Here is a 19608-nt window from a genome sequence, read left to right as displayed (position 1 = left end):
AGGCAGTTTTAACATTAATCTGCCTGAAAGAGCGATTTCTTTTGCACACGAAAGGCGTTAACATCCCCGGACGATGAACTTTAGTTAATCTGTGCTCATGTCAGCCCTCTTAATGTGGGATTAGACCCGACTAGCAGAGGAGTAGGGACATGGCCAAGTGGACGCTCACTCAGGCCCGTAGCCTCATCTCCATTTCATCTTTCCCATTAATCAGTGGTGTAACGTAGCTACTTTCATCCTGGACCATCTAGAGATGACACATGCGTATATGAGGACCGCTATCATCGACTCTTTCACTACAGCGGCACAAGGGGAGACGTCCATGTTTTGATGAAAAAAGGTTCTATACCAAACACGGCCTGACCCTTTCCCTTAGCGTTTGATATTCCTCATGTTCAGTTTTCCTCTCGTCAGCGCAATGTTCGGCACATGATTTAAGTGAACCATGTGGTATCAACTTTCTAAAACTTTGCTGACAATCACAAAGAATAGTTGTTCTGGTCTTCCACTGTGTCAATGTAAATTATGGAAAGGTTCTAATGAAATATTTGCATGAACTGGCACTTTCAATTACAACAGTTGTAATGGAAAGTTAAACGTGAGAAAATGTTTATATATACATTATATTACACATTTAATATCTTTGTTTTGCTATCCAATCTTATGAATGTTATTAGATCAAGAAAATCAAATATAGATTACAGTGCTGTCCTGAGGTAACACGGGATGTTTTTAAAACATCAATCCGATATGCCGTTATATAATATAACGTAATATCGTGTCCTAGCTCTCGTTCCAATCACTCAGGGGAACTGATAAAAAAAAAAAAAAAAACACAGCAGAAGGCAACACTTTCCTGAGATTGCATGCTTTGTCCAGGGTCACCCAACACCGGGTACAGAGCACAGAGCTTTCAACAACAACGTGTTGTCCAACGCAGGACAGTAAACGATTCGGTTATACGAGCAGCAGCAGTATAGTCGGCTATTGCGTTTCATAATAGCAGGGGGTTGTTGAATAGTTGGGGCCTGACACGTATTCATTGGAAGAAAAAGGTACATAAAAATCATAAGAATTTGTTTAGTAGTAGTGAGAGTTTGGTCCTGCTTTAGGTTTAGGTGTCAGTTAATCAGAAAACGGACGATCCGTGCCTCAATAGGATGGCTTGATAATAGGACAACTAGGAGGTCAACGCGAGTAGCCAGCTCTGTCAAATGATCCAACTCCTGTATTATTTATCAGCCCAAACACCATTTGCCAACGTGTGTGTGTGTGTTTACATGCGTGTGTGTCTGTGAAAGAAGAGACCCACACCGTTGATTTTTCACCACATAAAAGGAAATATATTTTTAAAAAAATGTTCATACTGAAGAACTTTTAACATTGCAGAGTCATTTACACAGGGGCAGTCCTATGCCACACGTCATATTCATATACACGGTTATTCAGACGCACATGTGGCCTCCCCTTCCCATGCGAAGAATTCACTTTGCAGCAATGTGCGCGGCGCACATCCTGTCCATACAGATACACAGCTGGAGATTTAAAAAAAAGAAATCAGCATTTCATCTTTCATTGGTTAAACTTAGTTTAAAACATTAATACTCTCAGACAACACATTTCTGAAATGGCAAATGAAGAATAACATGTAATTCTTCCCCCACATCGCCGAAGTACGAATCGAAATTTGAAACAATGCGATTTGTTTATTGAATTATCTTTTTATTTTTTACAAACACATCTCACATATGGTTTATCTTTACAAACGCGTTGTTTTAGAAATGCTGCCCAAAATGCGAAGGATGTGCATAGGTGTCAGGGTAATGGCCGGCTGTCGGTGCAGTCAGAGTCATTTCCTGGTTCCTCTCGCTTCCCTTGGTCAGGTGCAGTCTTCAAAGCAGCTGGAATGTTCTTTTTTTTTATTCATCTACCACCTTCTCCACCTTCTGTGGTTTCTCTCTTGGAGGTTTCAAACAGTTAGGGGATGCAAGGGGGAGGGGACTGGGAGGGGAGGGGGGAGGGGGGGAGATGGGGGGGGGGGGGGGAGATGGGGGGGGGGGGGGTGCTGGGGTACTGACAGGCGGCATGGAAGCTTGTGAACGTCCACATGCAAGACACCTCATCTGGGAAAACCTCTAAAGACATACATGGGTTCATTTAGGAGAGATGGTGTGTGCGTGTTTCAGTCTGTGCGTCTGCTTAGTGTGTCAGGGTCTTCAGGGGTAGCTACGGGGCCACGCCTCCGTTGCCGTGCCATCCGAAGGACGGAGGAGCTGCACCTGAAGGGCACTACCAGAGTGTGTGTGTGTGTGTGTGTGTGCATGGAAAGGATTCATATATATATACTGTATATCATTCATAAATAATGAGGGTAGCTGATGTTATCTATACTAGCGATGGTCGCACACTTGCATTTCAAGTGTGCTCTCCCCTCTTCGAGTCGCACACACACACACACACACACACACACACACACACACACACACACACACACACACACACACACACACACACACACACACACACACACACACACACACACACACACACACACACACAGGGGCTTGACACGATAAGAATTACAACACCTGACAGAATTACTGCATGTGTGTGTGTGGTCATCACACACACACACACATCGCGGGCTCGGATACCATATGAGAAAGGGGGGGGGGAGGGGGGGTGGAGGGGGAGTACCGTCTTGCTAAAAGAAACATCTTGAAAGAATGTCTCCTCGCCTAGCTACTCACAGACACGACAATACTCATTTTGCTTTACATCGGCCTACAGAGCGCCAGGACTGGGAGGGTGGGGGGGGGGGGGGGGTGGGGGGGGCAGGGGGCAGGGTCCGTCCCCGGGGGCCAGTACTGGGGGGTCGGTACTGGCCTGTTGATGTGGTGGTCTGGTGGTTGCGTCGGTGTCAATGCAGCGTGAGGTTTTCCCATTATATGCTTGGTTGGTTGGTTGGTTGGTTGGTTGGTTGGTTGTTAGTAGGTTCGTTTCGCTCTTTTCCTCTTCTCCCGGGAACGACGGGAGGGGGGGGGGGGGGGGGGGGGGCGCGTTTCCAGTTGCTTTGTTATAGGTCAAGAGGTCAGACGGGGGGAGGAGTCAAGAGGTCAGAGGAACCAATGAAGTAGGTCGGCGGAGGAGGAGGAGGAGGAGGAGGAGGAGGAGGAGGAGGAGGTCAACCGCTTGGGGACAAGAGACGGGCAGAGGGGAGCTGGCGGGTGTGGGGGTCGGATCCACGCTGGACGGGGGGTTGGGGGGGGGGGGCGGGGGGGCGGTCAGTAGACCCAGGAGACGGGCACCCACTGGTTGGTGGTGCACACCAGGTCGATGGCCTCCTCCAGGTGGCGGATGGTCTCGTCAATCTCGTTGTTGATGATGGTCTGGTCGAAGTAGTGGGCGTAGGTCTTCTGCAGGATCTCCGACTCCTTCTGCAGCCGCTGCAGCGACTCGTCCTGGTGGTGGTGGTGGTGGTGGGGGGGGGGGGGGCACAGAAAGAGAGGGTGGGGGGGGGGGGGGGGTGTTGGTTAGAGACGGTGGAGGCGGGCGGGGGGGGTCGAGGGTTGACGCACCCTTACTCTGCTGTGAGGAGGAGGAGGAGGAGGAGGAGGAGGAGGAGGAGGAGCGCTGGGGTTCTGGTGGAGGCGCTAACTCTATTATCTCAGGAGGAGTCTACTACGGCCACGCACTCAAAGGGTCGCGGTGGGTGGCGGAGCTTCCCCCCCCACCCCCCCCCCCCCGCCCCGCTGACCCCCGGGGTCGTACTTACTGGCAGCGTGCGGCACCAACGGGGCACCTGGGTCCCGGCGCGAACCACAAACCAAACCAAACGCATGCAGCGTGCAACATAGAGAGGGCAGGGCAGAGAGACAGGTCAGGGCAGGGCAGAGAGACAGGTCAGGGCAGGGCCCAGAGAGACAGGTCAGGGCAGGGCAGAGAGACAGGTCAGGGCAGGGCCCAGAGAGACAGGTCAGGGCAGGGCAGAGAGAGACAGGTCAGGGCAGGGCAGAGAGAGACAGGTCAGGGCAGGGCAGAGAGAGACAGGTGAGCAGAGGGCCCAGAGAGACAGGTGAGCAGAGGGCCCAGAGACAGGTCAGGGCAGGGCCCAGAGACAGGTGAGCAGAGACAGACAGACAGACAGACAGGTGAGCGACTGCCACTACCAACTGTCAGACTCCCCCCCGCTCCCCGCGATCACGTCACGGGGCAGGTAACGACCTGTCTGGTCTTAAGGTGTGTGTGTGTGTGTGTGTGTGCGGTGTGTTTCTGACGCCGCCTTCAAACAAACACCTCCACATTGGCGTCATTGCGGGGAAGAGGCCGCCGCCGCCGCCGCCGCCGCCGCCTCCCCTGGAAACACCCTTTGTGTTAGCGGACGGGTTAGCGCCGCAGCAGCCGCTAACAGGTTACGCGAGCGGTAGCATGTGTTGAAAGAGCTGCCCTCGGCGGTCACATGGCGCCGGTGACACTGCGTTCTAAGCAGGGGCATTAGGATGATACGGAGAAAAAAAAAGAAAAAAGAAGCTCCAATCCTATCTCTGTCTAAACCGGTTCCTCTGTTTGCAGTGACTCAGGATTATGAACACAACCAGCTGTTCAGCCACCTGGCACACTTGCTTCCTCCTGGAAGTGTGTGTGTGTGTGTGTGTGTGTGTGTGTGTGTGTGTCTGTGTGTCTGTGTGTGTGTGTGTGTGTGTGTGTGTGTGTGTGTACCTCGTTGATGCCGGGGGTGATGGTCGGCGCGGCGATGAAGACGACATACGGGGCGAACTCGGCCGTCCTCAGGACCTTCAGGGCCTGGAGGAGACACAAGGTCAAAGGTCACAGGTCAGAGGTCAGCCCGGGACACACACCGGTGACAGACACACACAAGACAGAGGACCGTGTGTGTGTGTGTGTACGAAAGTACGATCCTTGTACCGCACACACACACACACACACACACACACACACACACACACACACACACACACACACACACACACACACACACACACACACACACACACACACACACACACACACACACACACACACACACGGCAAGCAATCCGTGTACAATCCACCCAAACACACAACAAAACAATCCCTGCACAGACACACACACACAACCATTCACAAACAAACACACATACACAACATTCCGTGTACGACACACACAGAAAACAACGTTCATTGTACCACACACACAAAACAACAAGCCATACAAAGACGATACACACATGCAAAAGAACAATCCGTGTACGACACACACACACACACACACACACACACACACACACACACACAATCCCATGTATGACACCATCCATAAACAGACACACACACACACACACACACACACACACAACAATCTGTTTACGACACACACAAAACAGAAATCTGTGTGTGACCACCACACTGACACACACACACACACACACAACAATCCTTGTACGACACCGTCCATGCACAGACACACACACACACACACACACACACCACAATCTGTGTACGACACACACAAAACAACAATTCTTGTACGAAACCACACACACGTACACACACACCCCCACCCACCCACCCCCCCACACACACACACACCCACCCACCCCCACACCCCCACACACCCCCACACACACACACACCCCCACCCACCCACACCCCCACACACACACACACCCCCACCCACCCCCACACACGTACACACACACCCCCACCCACCCACACCCCCACACACACACACACCCCCACCCACCCCCACACACGTACACACACACCCCCACCCACCCACCCACCCCCACCCCCCCCCCACACACACCCCCCCCCCCCCCCACCCACCTGGGGCTCCACGTCCAGGATGGCCACCAGGCCGGTGTGGTGGATGTGCCGGATGGTCTCCAGCCGCGTGCCGTACATGGCGTCCTCGTGGCTGCCGTACTCCAGGTACTCGTTGTTGCTGATGTCCTGCATCATCTGGTCGTGGGACACAAAGTAGTAGTTCTTCCCGTTCTCCTCCTCCTTCTTCGGGAGCCGGGTGGTGTCTGTGGTTGGGTGGGGGGGTGGGGGGGGGGGGGTGGTGGTGGTGGTAATTGTGGGGGTGGTGGTGGTGGTGGTGGTGGTGGTAGGGTGGGTGGTGGTGGTGGTAGGGTGGGTGGTGGTGGTGATGGTGGTGGTAGGGTGGGTGGTGGTGGTGGTGATGGTGGTGGTAGGGTGGGTGGTGGTGGTGGTGGTGGTGGTGGTAGGGTGGGGGGGGGGGGTGATGGTGGTGGTGATGGTAATTGTGGGGGTGGTGGTGGTGATAATTGTGGGGGTGGTGGTGGTGGTGGTGGTAGGGTGGGGTGGTGGTGGTGGTGGTGGTAGGGTGGGGGTGGTGGTGGTGGGGGTGGTAGGGTGGGGGGGGTGATGGTGGTGGTGGACAGACGGCCACGTTGGGTTTTGTGGATGAGAGAAAATGTGAGCAAACGTGAGAGTCATGATTCTGTTTTTAAACGCCGTATTGATCATCAAGATGGACAAAAAGGTGGGTGTTGTTTTAACTCAGACCCACTTGGCTCGACTGCATAACAAAAATGCAATTACAGTAAAAAAAACACTTTTTATTTTGTAAAATTACAAACTGATTGTTGACCTGCTACCATTGCAGTACAGGGCGTACAGTGAATGTGATGCAGACACTATTAGACCATAGATCTACATATAGATGTACATACAGACACCTTTCACAGTATTGCCTGTTAGGGGATGGATAAAGCCTCTTACGTGGGATGGGGTAGGCGAATCTGTCGGGGTGTTTGGTGATGAGCGTGTTCTTAATGTGTCTTCTGCCCACACCGTGTGCACCTGAGGACACGGACACACACACACACACACACACACACACACACACACACACACACACACACACACACACACACACACACACACACACACACACACACACACACACACACACACACACACACACAGTGTCAGACAGTAGTCCCCCAGACCCAGCCCCGTGGTCTGGAGGGTTGGGGTTAGGGGCGAGCAGGGCCCCCCCCCCCCCCCCCCCCCGCCGGCCGCCTCTCACCTAACAGCACCAGGGTTTTCCTCTTGAAGGCCGGGAGTTTCACAACCTCTTCGTACGTGACGAGGTCTAGTTGGTCGAACACTGGGGAGAGAAGGGGGAAGTGAAAAACGTGAGCATGGCCGATGTACAGGAAACCTGGTCCAGAGAGCTCCGTCTAACCATGTGCCAAGGACAGAGCGCGCCGCTCTCTCTCTCTCTCTCTCTCTCTCTCTCAGCCGATGGCGAGCCGCTCTCGTTGTGCGTTTGTCATCGTTTCGACGACGTGGCGATAAGCACAATCACACTCATCTGGTGTGTTTGTTTGTTTGGAGGAACAGCTAGTAAATCGTTTTAACGTTTCTTTGTACAAGGAACAGTTCCTCTGGGGCCTGTGATGGCACATGGTTGGACAGCCACTGGTCCAGGGGGAGTGGGGATGACGGTCATCTAGTGGGCGTCTATAAAAGGTGGACGGACACGAGGTAAAGGGTATAATGCCATCATAGAGTTCACAGTGTCGGAGGTGATTTTGAAACGACTACATTCCTTTATATTATAGTGTTCACACCAACCAAGGGGTAGCAGTAGAAACTAGATTTGCCTTTTGTTCCAAAAAAGCTACTCTGTTATGAAGATGTTATTGTTGAAACGGCCATCACAAACAGGATGTGGGGATGTTTGTGTGTTCTAGCACGCAATCGTTCTGTCGCCAGGATCCTTCCCCAGCAGGGTTTACGCTAGGCGAGTGTTGACGTCAATTATTCAGCCGGGAGTACAAAGAGAGGCCATCCCAGGGCAACGCATTAGCAAATGAGATTGCCGGCTACTGTCCCACAACTGTGCCACACTCAACACAGAATGAAGAGTCAAAAGGTTCTTCATACAACCCCCCCCCCACCCCACCCCCCCCCCCGGTAATGTGAGCCGGGCATCTTGGGTAAAGGCTGACATGTGAAATACAATACCCACAAGGCACTTGGGGGAGAAGCTGACTCTGGCTGATGGCCTGCTGAGTAAGGACCAGATGCACTTCTACTGTGACTGTGACTGTGTGTGTCTACGCTTGTGTGTCTGCGTGCGTGCGTGTGTCTGTCTATGTCTGTGTGTGTGTGTGTGTGTGTGTGTGTGTGTGTGTGTCTGTGTACGAGATGTTTGTATCGGAGTATGTATGTGCTGTGTGGCAAGTAGAGATTAGAGTAGTGTGTGTGTGTGTGTGTGTGTGTGTGTGTGTGTGTGTGTGTGTGTGTGTGTGTGTGTGTGTGTGTGTGTGTGTGTGTGTGTGTGTGTGTGCGTGCGCGCACCACAGTCCTAGTCAAATCAGGGACATGTCCTCTGTGTGTATTACGTTACTGGTTTCGGTCATGTGTTTGCAATCCGCTTAGGGTTTTTGTTAGTGCATGTGCCCCGGACCAATCGATTCACAATAATTAATAATAATCAATAATAATAATTAAGTGAATTTATATAGCGCTTTTCTAGACACTCAAAGCGCTTAACGCCGGTTAGGATCAAAGCGACCCAGACACGACGGGAACCCACACAACGCGCTCGGAAAGTTTCAGTCTGCCGAGAGATTGTTCTGTGGTTCTGGTTGGTCACCGATGGAAAGTTAACTGAAAACACACACTGGCACCCACCGTGGAAATGATCCACATAGCAAAGAACGAGGGAGAGTGGGGCTAGAGAGAGAGAGAGAGAGAGGGAGGGAGGGAGGGTGCGAGCGGGGGGGGCGAGGAGAGTGAGAGAGGGAAAGAACAAGAGAGAGAGAGAGAGAGAGAGAGAGGAAAAACAAGAGGGTGAGGGCGGGACTGAGGGCAAGACAAAGAGAGCGAAACTGAACAAGGAAGTGAAAGTGAGTTTTAATCATGGAAAAAGCTGACTCAGAGAGAGAGAGAGAGCGAGAGAGAGAGAGAGAGAGAGAGAGCGAGAGCGAGAGCGAGAGAGAGAGAAAAAGAGCGAGAGGGCGAAGGTGCTTCAGCCACTGTCACTGGTTGTTACTTACATGCAGCGAGGCCGTTCAGAATGCAATAGAGATGAACAGGGGGAAGGAGTCATCATATGGTCGGTTACAACAGCAGAGAACATCACGCATACAGTCCACACGGGACGAACCCCCCCCAACCACCCCCCAGCCCCCCACCCAGAGAGACGGACCCTCAAACACAGTACGACGGTGTGTGGATGTGTGGGTGGGGAAGGGGGGGCGGGGGGCGTGGGGTATCCGGCCAGGCCACACGGTGATAATAAAACCAGGGTTTGAGAAAGTGAGACGATAGAGGCTTTCAGGCACGAGAAATGGCTGTGGGCTGTGGTGATGATGATGATGATGATGATGATGATGATGATGATGATGATGATGATGGACGGATGAGCGACTTGCAAACATCCAATCGGGGTGTGACAGCGGTTCATCTCTGGGGAGTAAGCACGTGGGGGATGGGAGGTGACGGGCTGCCTAAGCCAATGAGCATGCTCATGCCGTATCTTTCCACCGACAGTCGAGTTCTCGAAGCCTTGCCCATTACTTCCCTACACCAGAAGCTCGTATTAATTTGTGATCGGCCTACTTCTATCCGAGATGAAGAGCTAGGATATCAATAATTGAGTGTCAGTTACTGAGGCTGCTGTAAGCCACGCCACGGCTGTAGAGTCTTCGAAAGCAGAGGCTATCTTGGTTTGTTTTAGTAGCTTGTGTGACGAGGCATTTTAGCTTATCAGCGTAATACATTCGTTAAAATCGGGCCTAATGCGTCAACTCAAGCTGGGGGGAACTCTGTTTGTCAGATAAGGGGGGGGGGTGCGCATTTATGTAACGCTGCTCTGGCGTCGGGTGGGCTTCAAGGGTAACGGCGTTGTTGGAAGTGCTCCATCATGTCATGAGAGATGCACGCCGTCAGTAAGAAAGGGAAAATTGAGCTGAACACTGCACACATGCATGCATGAATGCATGCATGGAGAGGGCTCTCGCATGCAACGCATTCCCATGCCCTATAACACAAGCTAACGCATATAAGCACAAGATGCAAACACCTCACACACACACACACACACACACACACACACACACACACACACACACACACACACACACACACACACACACACACACACACACACACACACACACACACACACACACACACACACACACACTGTGTGGTGAAGAATCTCTTGAGTATTGGCTTCAGACTCTCCTCCCCCACCCCTCCCCCAGCTGCACTCGGCATGGAGAACGCCGATCCGATAATCCCTCGCGAGAGAGAGAGAGAGAGAGCGAGCGAGCGAGCGAGCGAGAGCCTACATGTGTGACGGACATACGATGACATCTTAGTAGAATTAAAAAAAAAAAAAAAACAACCAATGACAACGGAACACGGACGAAACAAGTGAATGAATCCAAAACAGATCCAGACTAATCCTGTTCCCCCCCGTGTTCCAGCCTAGGGGAGCCAGGGGCCCCCGCGCCAGGGGCCAAAGGACCCAGGCTGAGGCGGACATAGAAGCCCCCCCCCTGGGCGCCTGAGGCGAGGGGGTGTGTGTGTCGGTGTGTGTCTGCCATGGGCAGCTGTGCTGGTGTTGGGCTGTTAACGGCCACTTCAGAGAAGTGCCCCTGGCTGCTGGTCAGTCTGTCAGCCTTAAGGAAATGTACTTTTTTAGCTCGGCCTTGTCATCGCGTGTCATTTGCCCAAAGATAGACGCCCTGTCCTCGCTGTACTCGTGGTTGAGTCACAAAGCACCAGGGCCGGCGTAACATTTCCTCCCCCCCCCCGTAATTATTATTAGCAACATGGCTGGGGTAACCTTCGAGTCCTCTGGCCTATTTCACTGAGCTGCCAACGTACTACGGACCGGAGAGAAGGCACCGGGGGGTGCTCGTCGGGTGTGGCGCTATGCGACCAGACCGATTTAATTTGTGCCAAGACATTTTATGTTACAGGAGACAACCTGACACTGGCCCACTGAGAAAGACCTGCACGCAATCACACACACACACACACACACACACACCATGGTTTTTTTATGGTGTACATTTTGTACGCCAGTGTTCAATTACATAGAACAGGGTCAGATACCGGATACTCTAAAGCCCTCCGGAGACCCCCCCCCCCGGCCCTAACCCCCCCCCTCTCCCTCCCTCTCTCTATCTCTCTCTCCCTCTCTCTCTCTCCCTCATAAACTCAAAGGCACATGCTAAAACACATGCCGGCCTCCCTCCTGTGTGCTCCTATTGTCAAATGCCTTTATAGTCACAGTTGTTCCCTTCCGTCAACAAATTCCTCTTTCCACCGGCCACCTTGGCTTCACCGTGCCCCACCCCCACCCCCACCCCCACCCCTCCGTCCCCCTACGACGTACCCCAGGAGCCACTGCTCTGCCCTGCATCACGTGGCCCATGGGGACTCACCCGTCTGGAGGTGCCCATTGCGCCTCAGTGCCCTTCTGTGCTCGCTGCTGCCCTCTTTGGACAAATTTCATATATACGGTAAATGGTCAATGGACTGCATTCATACAGCGCCTTTTCTAACCACTCAGAACGCTGTACAACATGGCCGTAGCGTTCACCCATCCGTCACACCGACGGCGGCGGTGTCAACCGTGCAAAGGTAACAGCCGGCTCCGTCTGCAGCCGTTCGGGGGCTCTTCGGGGTCACTGCTCAGGGACACCATTGACACTCTGCTGCACTAGGAAGAGCCGGCGATCAAACTAGCAACCTTCCACTTACCAGTCAACCAGCCGCTCCACCTCTGTGAGCCACATGATCCACCCGTTAGCTGTAAGGTGCCGCACATTTAAAGCTGCGTTTATTTTTGAATTGTGTTGAGAAACTGCATAGCCAATCGTCAGCCATCGGCGAGCCGTTAACAATTCCGATTGGACGCTGCACCCTCCCACTCGTCTCTGACCATACGGGCATCTCTCTCCCCTGATTGGGCCGGGGGGGAATCTATCCCGTCCATCATAGACGCCTGAACTTCTCAATGGCAGAGAGAAACAGGGGAGGGAGGGAGCAGAGAGGGAGGGGACTTAGGGACTTTTGGCCAAAAACAGGCTCTCTTCTGGCCTCTATTTAAAACTCTCAGATCTGACCTCACCGCACCTTTAAAGACTTGAATGACGCTGAAGGGCACCACCTGGCAGCCTGTGTGTCACGTGTGCAGTGCGTGTGGTTGCACACGCTAACATGTCCACAGACACATTCTCCCCCACGTGTGTGTTACACCTGTCATCTGACTACAATTTAAAAAAAAAGGGACTCAACCTGGCATGGAAGTTCTGAACAATTTGTATATATACACAGTAGAATCTTAAAAGGCCCTTTCACACACACACACACACACACACACACACACACACACACACACACACACACACACACACACACACACACACACACACACACACACACACACACACACACACACACACACACACACACACACAAAACACGAGGGGCATTCATGGAGATCGCAGGATTAACAAACAATGATGTATGAGTGTGCAGACATACACGAGCACATGCATGTGTGGGTGGGCGGGCGCATTCACAAGTCATTGGATGCATGTATGTGTGTGCGTATGTGTGTGTGTGTGTATGCGTGTGCGTGTGTGTACCTGCGTTGTGCTTGGCCAGATACTTGTCCTTGTACTGCTTCTTCTTCTTGCCAAACCAGGTGCAGCTGGCCTGCTGCTCCTGTTTCGTCTTCTCCATGGCAATACACGCCACGCGCCTACAACACACACACACACACACACACACACACACACACACACACACACACAGAGTTGATACAGACGCCAACACAACAATCTAATTGGATCCCCCATTGAGGGATATAGGAGTTAATTAAGTTCCGAGGGAGGGAGTGTCTGTGTGTGTGCGTGTGTGGAGTGGACACATCTGTTGTACTGTTGTACAAATGATAGCCTAGTGTTTTCCTCAGACATTTTCTTGGTGAATGTGTGCTGGTGAGAATCCTCCCTCTCTCTCTCTCACTCCTCATCACCTGCATCCCTCCCTCCCTCCCTCTTCTCACTCTCGTCTCACCATCGCCACTCTGTGAGAGTCATTCTATTCATAGTATTTCTGAAGAGTGCCAAAGTGTGTTCGATGCGTACGACTGCGAACGCCACCGTAGTAGTAGTTTCATGCTCTGCTGGGATACACTGAACCGTTTTAATGTGCTGTTATGTCTGTCAGCGTTGGTTTCCCTGTTGCAAAAAACTCTGAAAAATAATGCTCATCCATCCATCTATCCCTCTCCCCACTATCCTCCATCCCCCTCCCCCTCTCTCTCCATCACCTCACCATTTATCTTGCACTCTATCATCCCACTGTCTCTCTCTCTATCATCTCTCTCTCTCTCTCTTCTCTCTCCATCATCCCCCTCCCTCCCTCCCTCCCCCCTCCTCCCCCTCCTCCCTCACCACTCCTGCAGCTCTGGCGAGGGGATGAGACCCGCCGTGCCGTTCTTGGTGTTCTCCAGCTTGCCCTGCCACCAGTTGTGGTCGTCCTTGGAGATGATCTGGATGATGTCGCCCACGCAGAAGCGCACGCCCGCCTCCTTGCAGGGGATGAGCTCGTCCCGGGTGGGGTCGTACTCGAACTGAGCCCTGACGTAGATCTGCACCGGCGGAGGGCGGAGGGTGGAGGGTGGAGGGCGGAGGGTGGAGGGGTCGGGGCGGGGGAGGAGGAAGAGGAGGAGGAAGAAGAGGAGGGTGGAGGGGTCGGGGCGGAGGGGAGGAGGAGGAGGAAGAAGAAGTAGAAGAGGAGGAGGAGGAGGAGGAGGAGGAGGAGGAGGAGGAGGAGGAGGGAGGGGGTGGGGGAAGGGATGGTGAGAACACGAGTAAGAACTGCATCAACGGCAAAACGGAGAGAGCGCAGAGAGGAGAGCGAATGGAGAGTTAGGAGGAGAGTCGATCGGAAAGAGGGAAAGAGAAACGGTGAAGGAGAGGAACGGTGAGAGAGCGAGACACTCGATCTGGTGGTTATGGAGGGAGGGTGGCCTTGGTGTATTCAGGGTGGGGGTGCGGGGGTGGAGTGCGGCGAAGTGTTGGGTTTCGTTACCAGGGTCGGAGAAAATGGTCGCCGCGACAACGAAGAGGACGTCATCACCATCGCTCCCCCTCTCTCCGTCTCCCGGGGCTGACCCGGGCACAGCCGGCGCAGTAACGAGCTGGCTGGCTAATTAACCCCTGGCTAAAGCTACACAACAACGGCCGCGGTGGCTTATCTAAAGCCCCCCCCACACCCCCCCACCCCCCCCCCCCCCCTCTGTATCCGGTATACAACAGGGCTGTGTGTTGTCATGGCACCCCTCCTGATCTGGGTCCTCAGGAGTCAGATGCTGTCGGACACTTGGGGGCCGTTCTGATTGTTTATCGTTTTATGTCTCCTCAAGCTGTCTCTTACCTTGATAGACATTTTATCCTTGATTGTAGGTCTGGCTTCGATCTAGGATGTGAGAGCAGCACGCACGCACACACACACACACACACACACACACACACACACACACACACACGCGCGCACACACACACACACGCACACGCACACACGCGCATCATGCAGTAAAACGGACACAGGATGTGTCAGAGGTAAGTGGGGTTGTGTTTGGAGATGAGGGGTGGGCCGGGTGAGGTGATTGGAGGGAGGGTAGGATGTTTTTAAAAGGGTGCTTCTGAGGCCCACACAGACACACACCTCAATCATGCCTCTACCCACTACTACTGCGCACGTTCGCCCCGAATAACACTTCGCAAGGGACTACAGCTTTGACTGCTTTTTCAAAATCTGATGCTGCCCAATCCAACCCTAGACTCTACTGCCCTCTACTGGCAGTACATGGGACTAGCTCCAACACATCTGAATGAGGACAAACCCCAACAACCAAGCCATTGTGGCCACACACACACACACACACAGCTGGGGGAGGGCGGGGAGGGCGGGGGGGGGTGTCTGACATGGAGGTCGACTGAGGAGTTAGTGCAGCAGTAACAGAGTAACAGGCGTTGAAAGGCGTAAAGGAGGAGATCAGAGTAAAGAGGAGAGATAGATGTAGAGATGCAGAGAGAGAGACGGGGACGTGGTGGACGGCAGCGTTTACCTGTCGGCCCTTGGGTTGGATGGAGGACGGCAGGTCCTGTGGACGAGAGAGAGAGAGAGAGAGAGCGAGAGAGAGAGAGAGGCAAAGAGAGAGGGAGAGACATTGTGTTAGACACACAAGCCAGAGTTAAGACTGAACAAGGTACAGGCCCACAAAAAAAACCTGATCAAGCGATAGAAAACCATCGGCGTAGAAACACCAGGAAACCAAACATGCAAGGTGCATCCCGCTCTGCGGACCACAGCGCTGGTGGGACCACAGACGGGGAGAGAGAGAGAGAGAGAGAGAGAGAGAGAGAGAGAGAGCCGGGGGGGGGGGGGGGGTGAGGTTAGACTGGTCATGGTTGAGCGCCCAAAGCAAGCAGCAAAACCAGCCAAGCAGCGGCAGTGGCGGCGGCAGCGTAACCACGTCGACAGCAGGACAGCACAGGTCCCGGGGGTGGTGGTGGTGGTGGGTGGGAGGGGGTCACCATGGAGAAGCGGCTTTAAGGCTTTAAGGCTCCGGCAGTTCAAAGTGCACTCATTACCGCGCGGACCCCCGGGGGCACAGCATCCATCGCCGGCCACGCTCGCGGGGTCACCGCACACGGCCCGCTGCTCTGGGGGAGCGGTCTGGTCCGAGGGACACTCGTGTACCAACAGAGAGATCTGACACGGGCTACAGGGGGGAGGTCCAGGGGGAGAACCAGCCTCCCCCGAACACATCCTCAGGAAATGAGAACTTTCCGATATGGGACGCAGAATACAGATAGGGGGTGGGGGTGAGGTGGGGGGTGTGGGTGGTCTTTGTCTCTGTAGAGTGGACTACAATCAATATTAATTCTGCACCCTTACGACCACACCACCCCCCCCCCCTCTGGAAGATGACATCTTGGTGACAACAGTTGGGTCAAGCGTTGTACCCGCAACCGCGGAGAAAAAAAAAAAAGAGAGACTCTGACACTGACTGGAGAGGAGGTCACTCCCAGGACAACAACAACACGGAGGTGACGAGAGCAGGGGAGACGGGTGACGGTGGCCGTCGGTTCTGATTTGAACGGGAAGTCACATGACGATGACGATGACAGTGACGATGAGTCATGGGCTCTTGGTTGTCTGGAGGGTGGACTGGGTCGAGGGGGGAGGGCTCCTTACCAAGATAGAACTGTTAATGCTGGAGTGGCCGTTGGCAGGGGACTGCCTGGATGTGGAGGGGGACTCTTTCTGAAATCAAGACACACAGGTCAGCAACACGCCCCACACACACACACACACACACACACGGACACACACACACACACAGGGACACACACACACACACACGTACGCACGGACACGCACACGCGCACACAGACGCACACCCCCGTGAGATGAACCACGAGACCGCCGAGAGAACCAAGAGTGTGTCACCAAGAGACCGCAAGAGTTCTTTCCCAGTCTTCCGGCCTGCAGATAACATATTCCACCACCAGGGGGAGCTTGACTGTCACGACAGAGCTCGGGGGGGCTGGGTTTTGATGGTTGGATCATTTTGAAAGTTGTTAGCATCACGTTGGAAAATGTTAAGTACGGGATCAAACACGCTTAAGGTCAATTAGAAACCACGTATTATTATTATATTGTTATGATTAGTAGTACATTCAGTGAGGTGTTGGGGGGGGTGATAAATACTGCTGTGCTGCTCTAAAAAGCATAATAAAAGCCACTAGCGATGAAAGGCAGCACAAAAGGGAAGAAAAAGGGAACATTTCAATTGAGTCAACAGAGTCAAAGTAACCATTTACATTTACCAGTCTCCTGGTCTCTCTTTGTGGTCATGAAAGTGAGAGGTGTCTGCTCTGGGGCCCGGGAGGCCCCGTCACTCAGCACCCAGTGATGGGTGACGATTACGTCAAATAGGATTACATGGGCCATTCACCATCGCTACACCGTCTTTTCATGCTGGTGTTTCATGTGGTGTGTGTATGTGTGTGCGCTGTGTGTATGTGTGTAGTGTGTAGTGTGTAGTGTGTGTGTGGGGGGGAGTGTTCCGGTGGTATCTTGGTTTTGAAATTTGATTGCAGCATAAACTCCCACACGGACACACACAATGTAGAAACACACACACGCTATATTATTTAACCACACACACACAGGCGAGCACAGATACCTGTTTGGAAATTAAAGATGCTGAGGAGTTAGTAGCAAGAGGAGGAGCAGGAGGAGGAAGACTTACCTCACACGAGGACCCCTGTGTCCGGTAACTTGGCACTATCTTGAAGGTGATGCTCCCTCGCATATCTCTCTACACGCACACACACACACACACACACACACACACACACACACACACACACACACACACACACACACACACACACACACACACACACACACACACACACACACACACACACACACACACACACGATTATTGGGCCATAATTATAGACATGAAGTACTTACAAGGTGAAGTGGTGTGTTAATAAAAAAGACACACACACACACACACAATGTACACACACACACCCACACACACACATAACCCGCAATGTTATTGCAGGTTATGTCACACCAATAACACACCAGCATCCTCTGCAGCTGCTCCACCGTCTGGTTGGCCACACTGATGCCGTTGATCTCCCTGATCTCATCTCCTACATGCAATGTTCCTGCAACGACACAACACACACACACACACCAAGTGAGAGAGCGAGGGAGAGCGAGAGAGAGAGAGACAGAGAGATGTAGTTATGACTCATAATGTATACTGTACGTATTCTGTACCAGTATTTGTAATTAGCTAGCCTCTAGAGGCTAGCAAATTACAAATTGTCTGTCCTCTGTGTAATGGAGCAACGCTAGAGACTGGGAGTCTAGTCTCTGGCGTTGCCTCATTACACAGAAGACACAAGCTAGGCCCGGGAGCCACGCCCATCGCCACTATTGGACTGCACTGTGTGTGTGGATGTGAGGAAGACGGGTTGTGTCCAGTGTGTGCATATGTGTGTGTGTGTGTGTGTGCGTAAGATTGAGTGAGTGTAACAGAGAATAGAGGTGTGTTTGTTTATGTGTGTGTGAATGTACCGTACCTTGTCTGTGGATCATTCCCCCGTGCATTATCCTGGCTACGATGCAGTGGTTCAGGTCGTTCATCTTCAACGTTATGCCCTGCGCACACGCAACACACACACACACACACACACACACACACACAGAGAGAGAGAGAGCAATGGTTCATGGCAAATTCATAGTCATACTTCCAAGTCCTATTATTGATACATACAAAAAAACACATCTAAACACAACATGGATGTGAGCCTGTGTGTGTATTTAAATATATATACACTTATGTGTGAGATATGTGTGGCCACGTGAGAACGCATGGATTTTTGTATGCAATTGTGAATGTGCACGTGCACATTCACAATTGCATACAAAAATCCAGCGTGTATTCGCGTGCACCCCCCCGCCCCCCCCCGCCCCCCCTCACCATGGGCTCGTCCGTGTTCTTCTGGAACTGCACCAGGCGGACGCGGGTCACGTTCTCCAGGTCCATGTCGCGCGGCGGCGCTCCCGGGGAGTCCCCGTTGAGGTAGGGCGAGGTGGGCGGCGGCGTGACCCTCAGGGCCTCGTCGCTGTACACCTCGTGGGCCACCACGTCGTGGGTCTGCAGCAGCGCCTGGACGGACACGCACTCACGCACACACACACACACAGACACAGACACACACGCACACACACACAGACACACACGCAGCACACACACACACACACACACACACACACACAGACACAGACACAGACACAGACACAGACACACACAGACACAGACACAGACACAGACACACACACACACACATTAGTGCTAAACCAGGTCTTCCTCCGCCTAAGCTGTGTGTGTGTGTGTGTGTGTGTGTGTGTGTGTGTGTGCATGTGCGTGTGTGTGAGAAACGCACAAGGGCAAAGTTCAAGGAAGAGCCATGGCTGGAAGCACTACAACAAAGAGTTAAGAAATAATTAAGAGGGACACCGAGAGAGGGAGACGGGGGGAAGAAGAGAATTAGAGGTAGAGCAAACCAACTTGACGCTGAACCTTTTCCCCCCTCTCTCTCTCTCCCTTGGCACAACATCGGGCTCCGCGGGAAGCCTGTGTTTCAGCACAACCTCTCTACATACACACCGCACACGTTCCAGAAGCGTCCCGACAGCGGCTCACTGAACTACACAAGCAAAGAGTGCGTCGGAATCCGAAAGAGAAGCGAAAAAAAAAACAACAACCCACGAACCAAATCCAAAACAGTGGGAGAGGGCAGAACATGAATAAATCCTAAACGTAATGACTGCCTATGGTTTCCGAGCGGAAGGCACTTTGAGCGCGGCGGAGGCGGCTTAGCGGAGAGAGAGGGAAACAGCGGAGACGCACCGTGTCATCTGGAACTTTTTTTCTCTCTCGCCACGTTTCGCAAACGAGCTTCACCGGGGGCTAACGCGACCAAAAACGGGAGT

The 19608-nt window shown here is 52.9% G+C and overlaps 1 protein-coding gene across 1 annotated transcript in view; it reads right to left on the bottom strand.

Moving 5' to 3' along the window:
• Positions 1-3120: 3120 nt before the first annotated feature.
• Positions 3121-19608, bottom strand: part of caska (calcium/calmodulin-dependent serine protein kinase a) — a gene marked incomplete at its 5' end in the record, with an annotated part of 21742 nt that continues 5254 nt past the window's right edge. Inside the window, 13 exons of the mRNA XM_084478270.1 lie at positions 3121-3461; positions 4720-4803; positions 5827-6029; positions 6748-6828; positions 7058-7138; positions 12651-12766; positions 13464-13660; positions 15143-15178; positions 16276-16344; positions 17336-17404; positions 17686-17771; positions 18192-18270; positions 18593-18781. Coding sequence (XP_084334396.1) covers positions 3285-3461; positions 4720-4803; positions 5827-6029; positions 6748-6828; positions 7058-7138; positions 12651-12766; positions 13464-13660; positions 15143-15178; positions 16276-16344; positions 17336-17404; positions 17686-17771; positions 18192-18270; positions 18593-18781 — 1467 coding nt within the window. The 3' untranslated portion in view covers positions 3121-3284. The remainder of the gene's footprint in view (positions 3462-4719; positions 4804-5826; positions 6030-6747; positions 6829-7057; positions 7139-12650; positions 12767-13463; positions 13661-15142; positions 15179-16275; positions 16345-17335; positions 17405-17685; positions 17772-18191; positions 18271-18592; positions 18782-19608) is intronic.

This window comes from Micromesistius poutassou (genome assembly GCF_964030765.1).
Source record: "Micromesistius poutassou genome assembly, chromosome: 14".
Taxonomy (NCBI): domain Eukaryota; kingdom Metazoa; phylum Chordata; class Actinopteri; order Gadiformes; family Gadidae; genus Micromesistius; species Micromesistius poutassou.
Note: the sequence above shows the minus strand (reverse complement) of the source record. Positions and strands in the feature narration are given on the sequence as shown.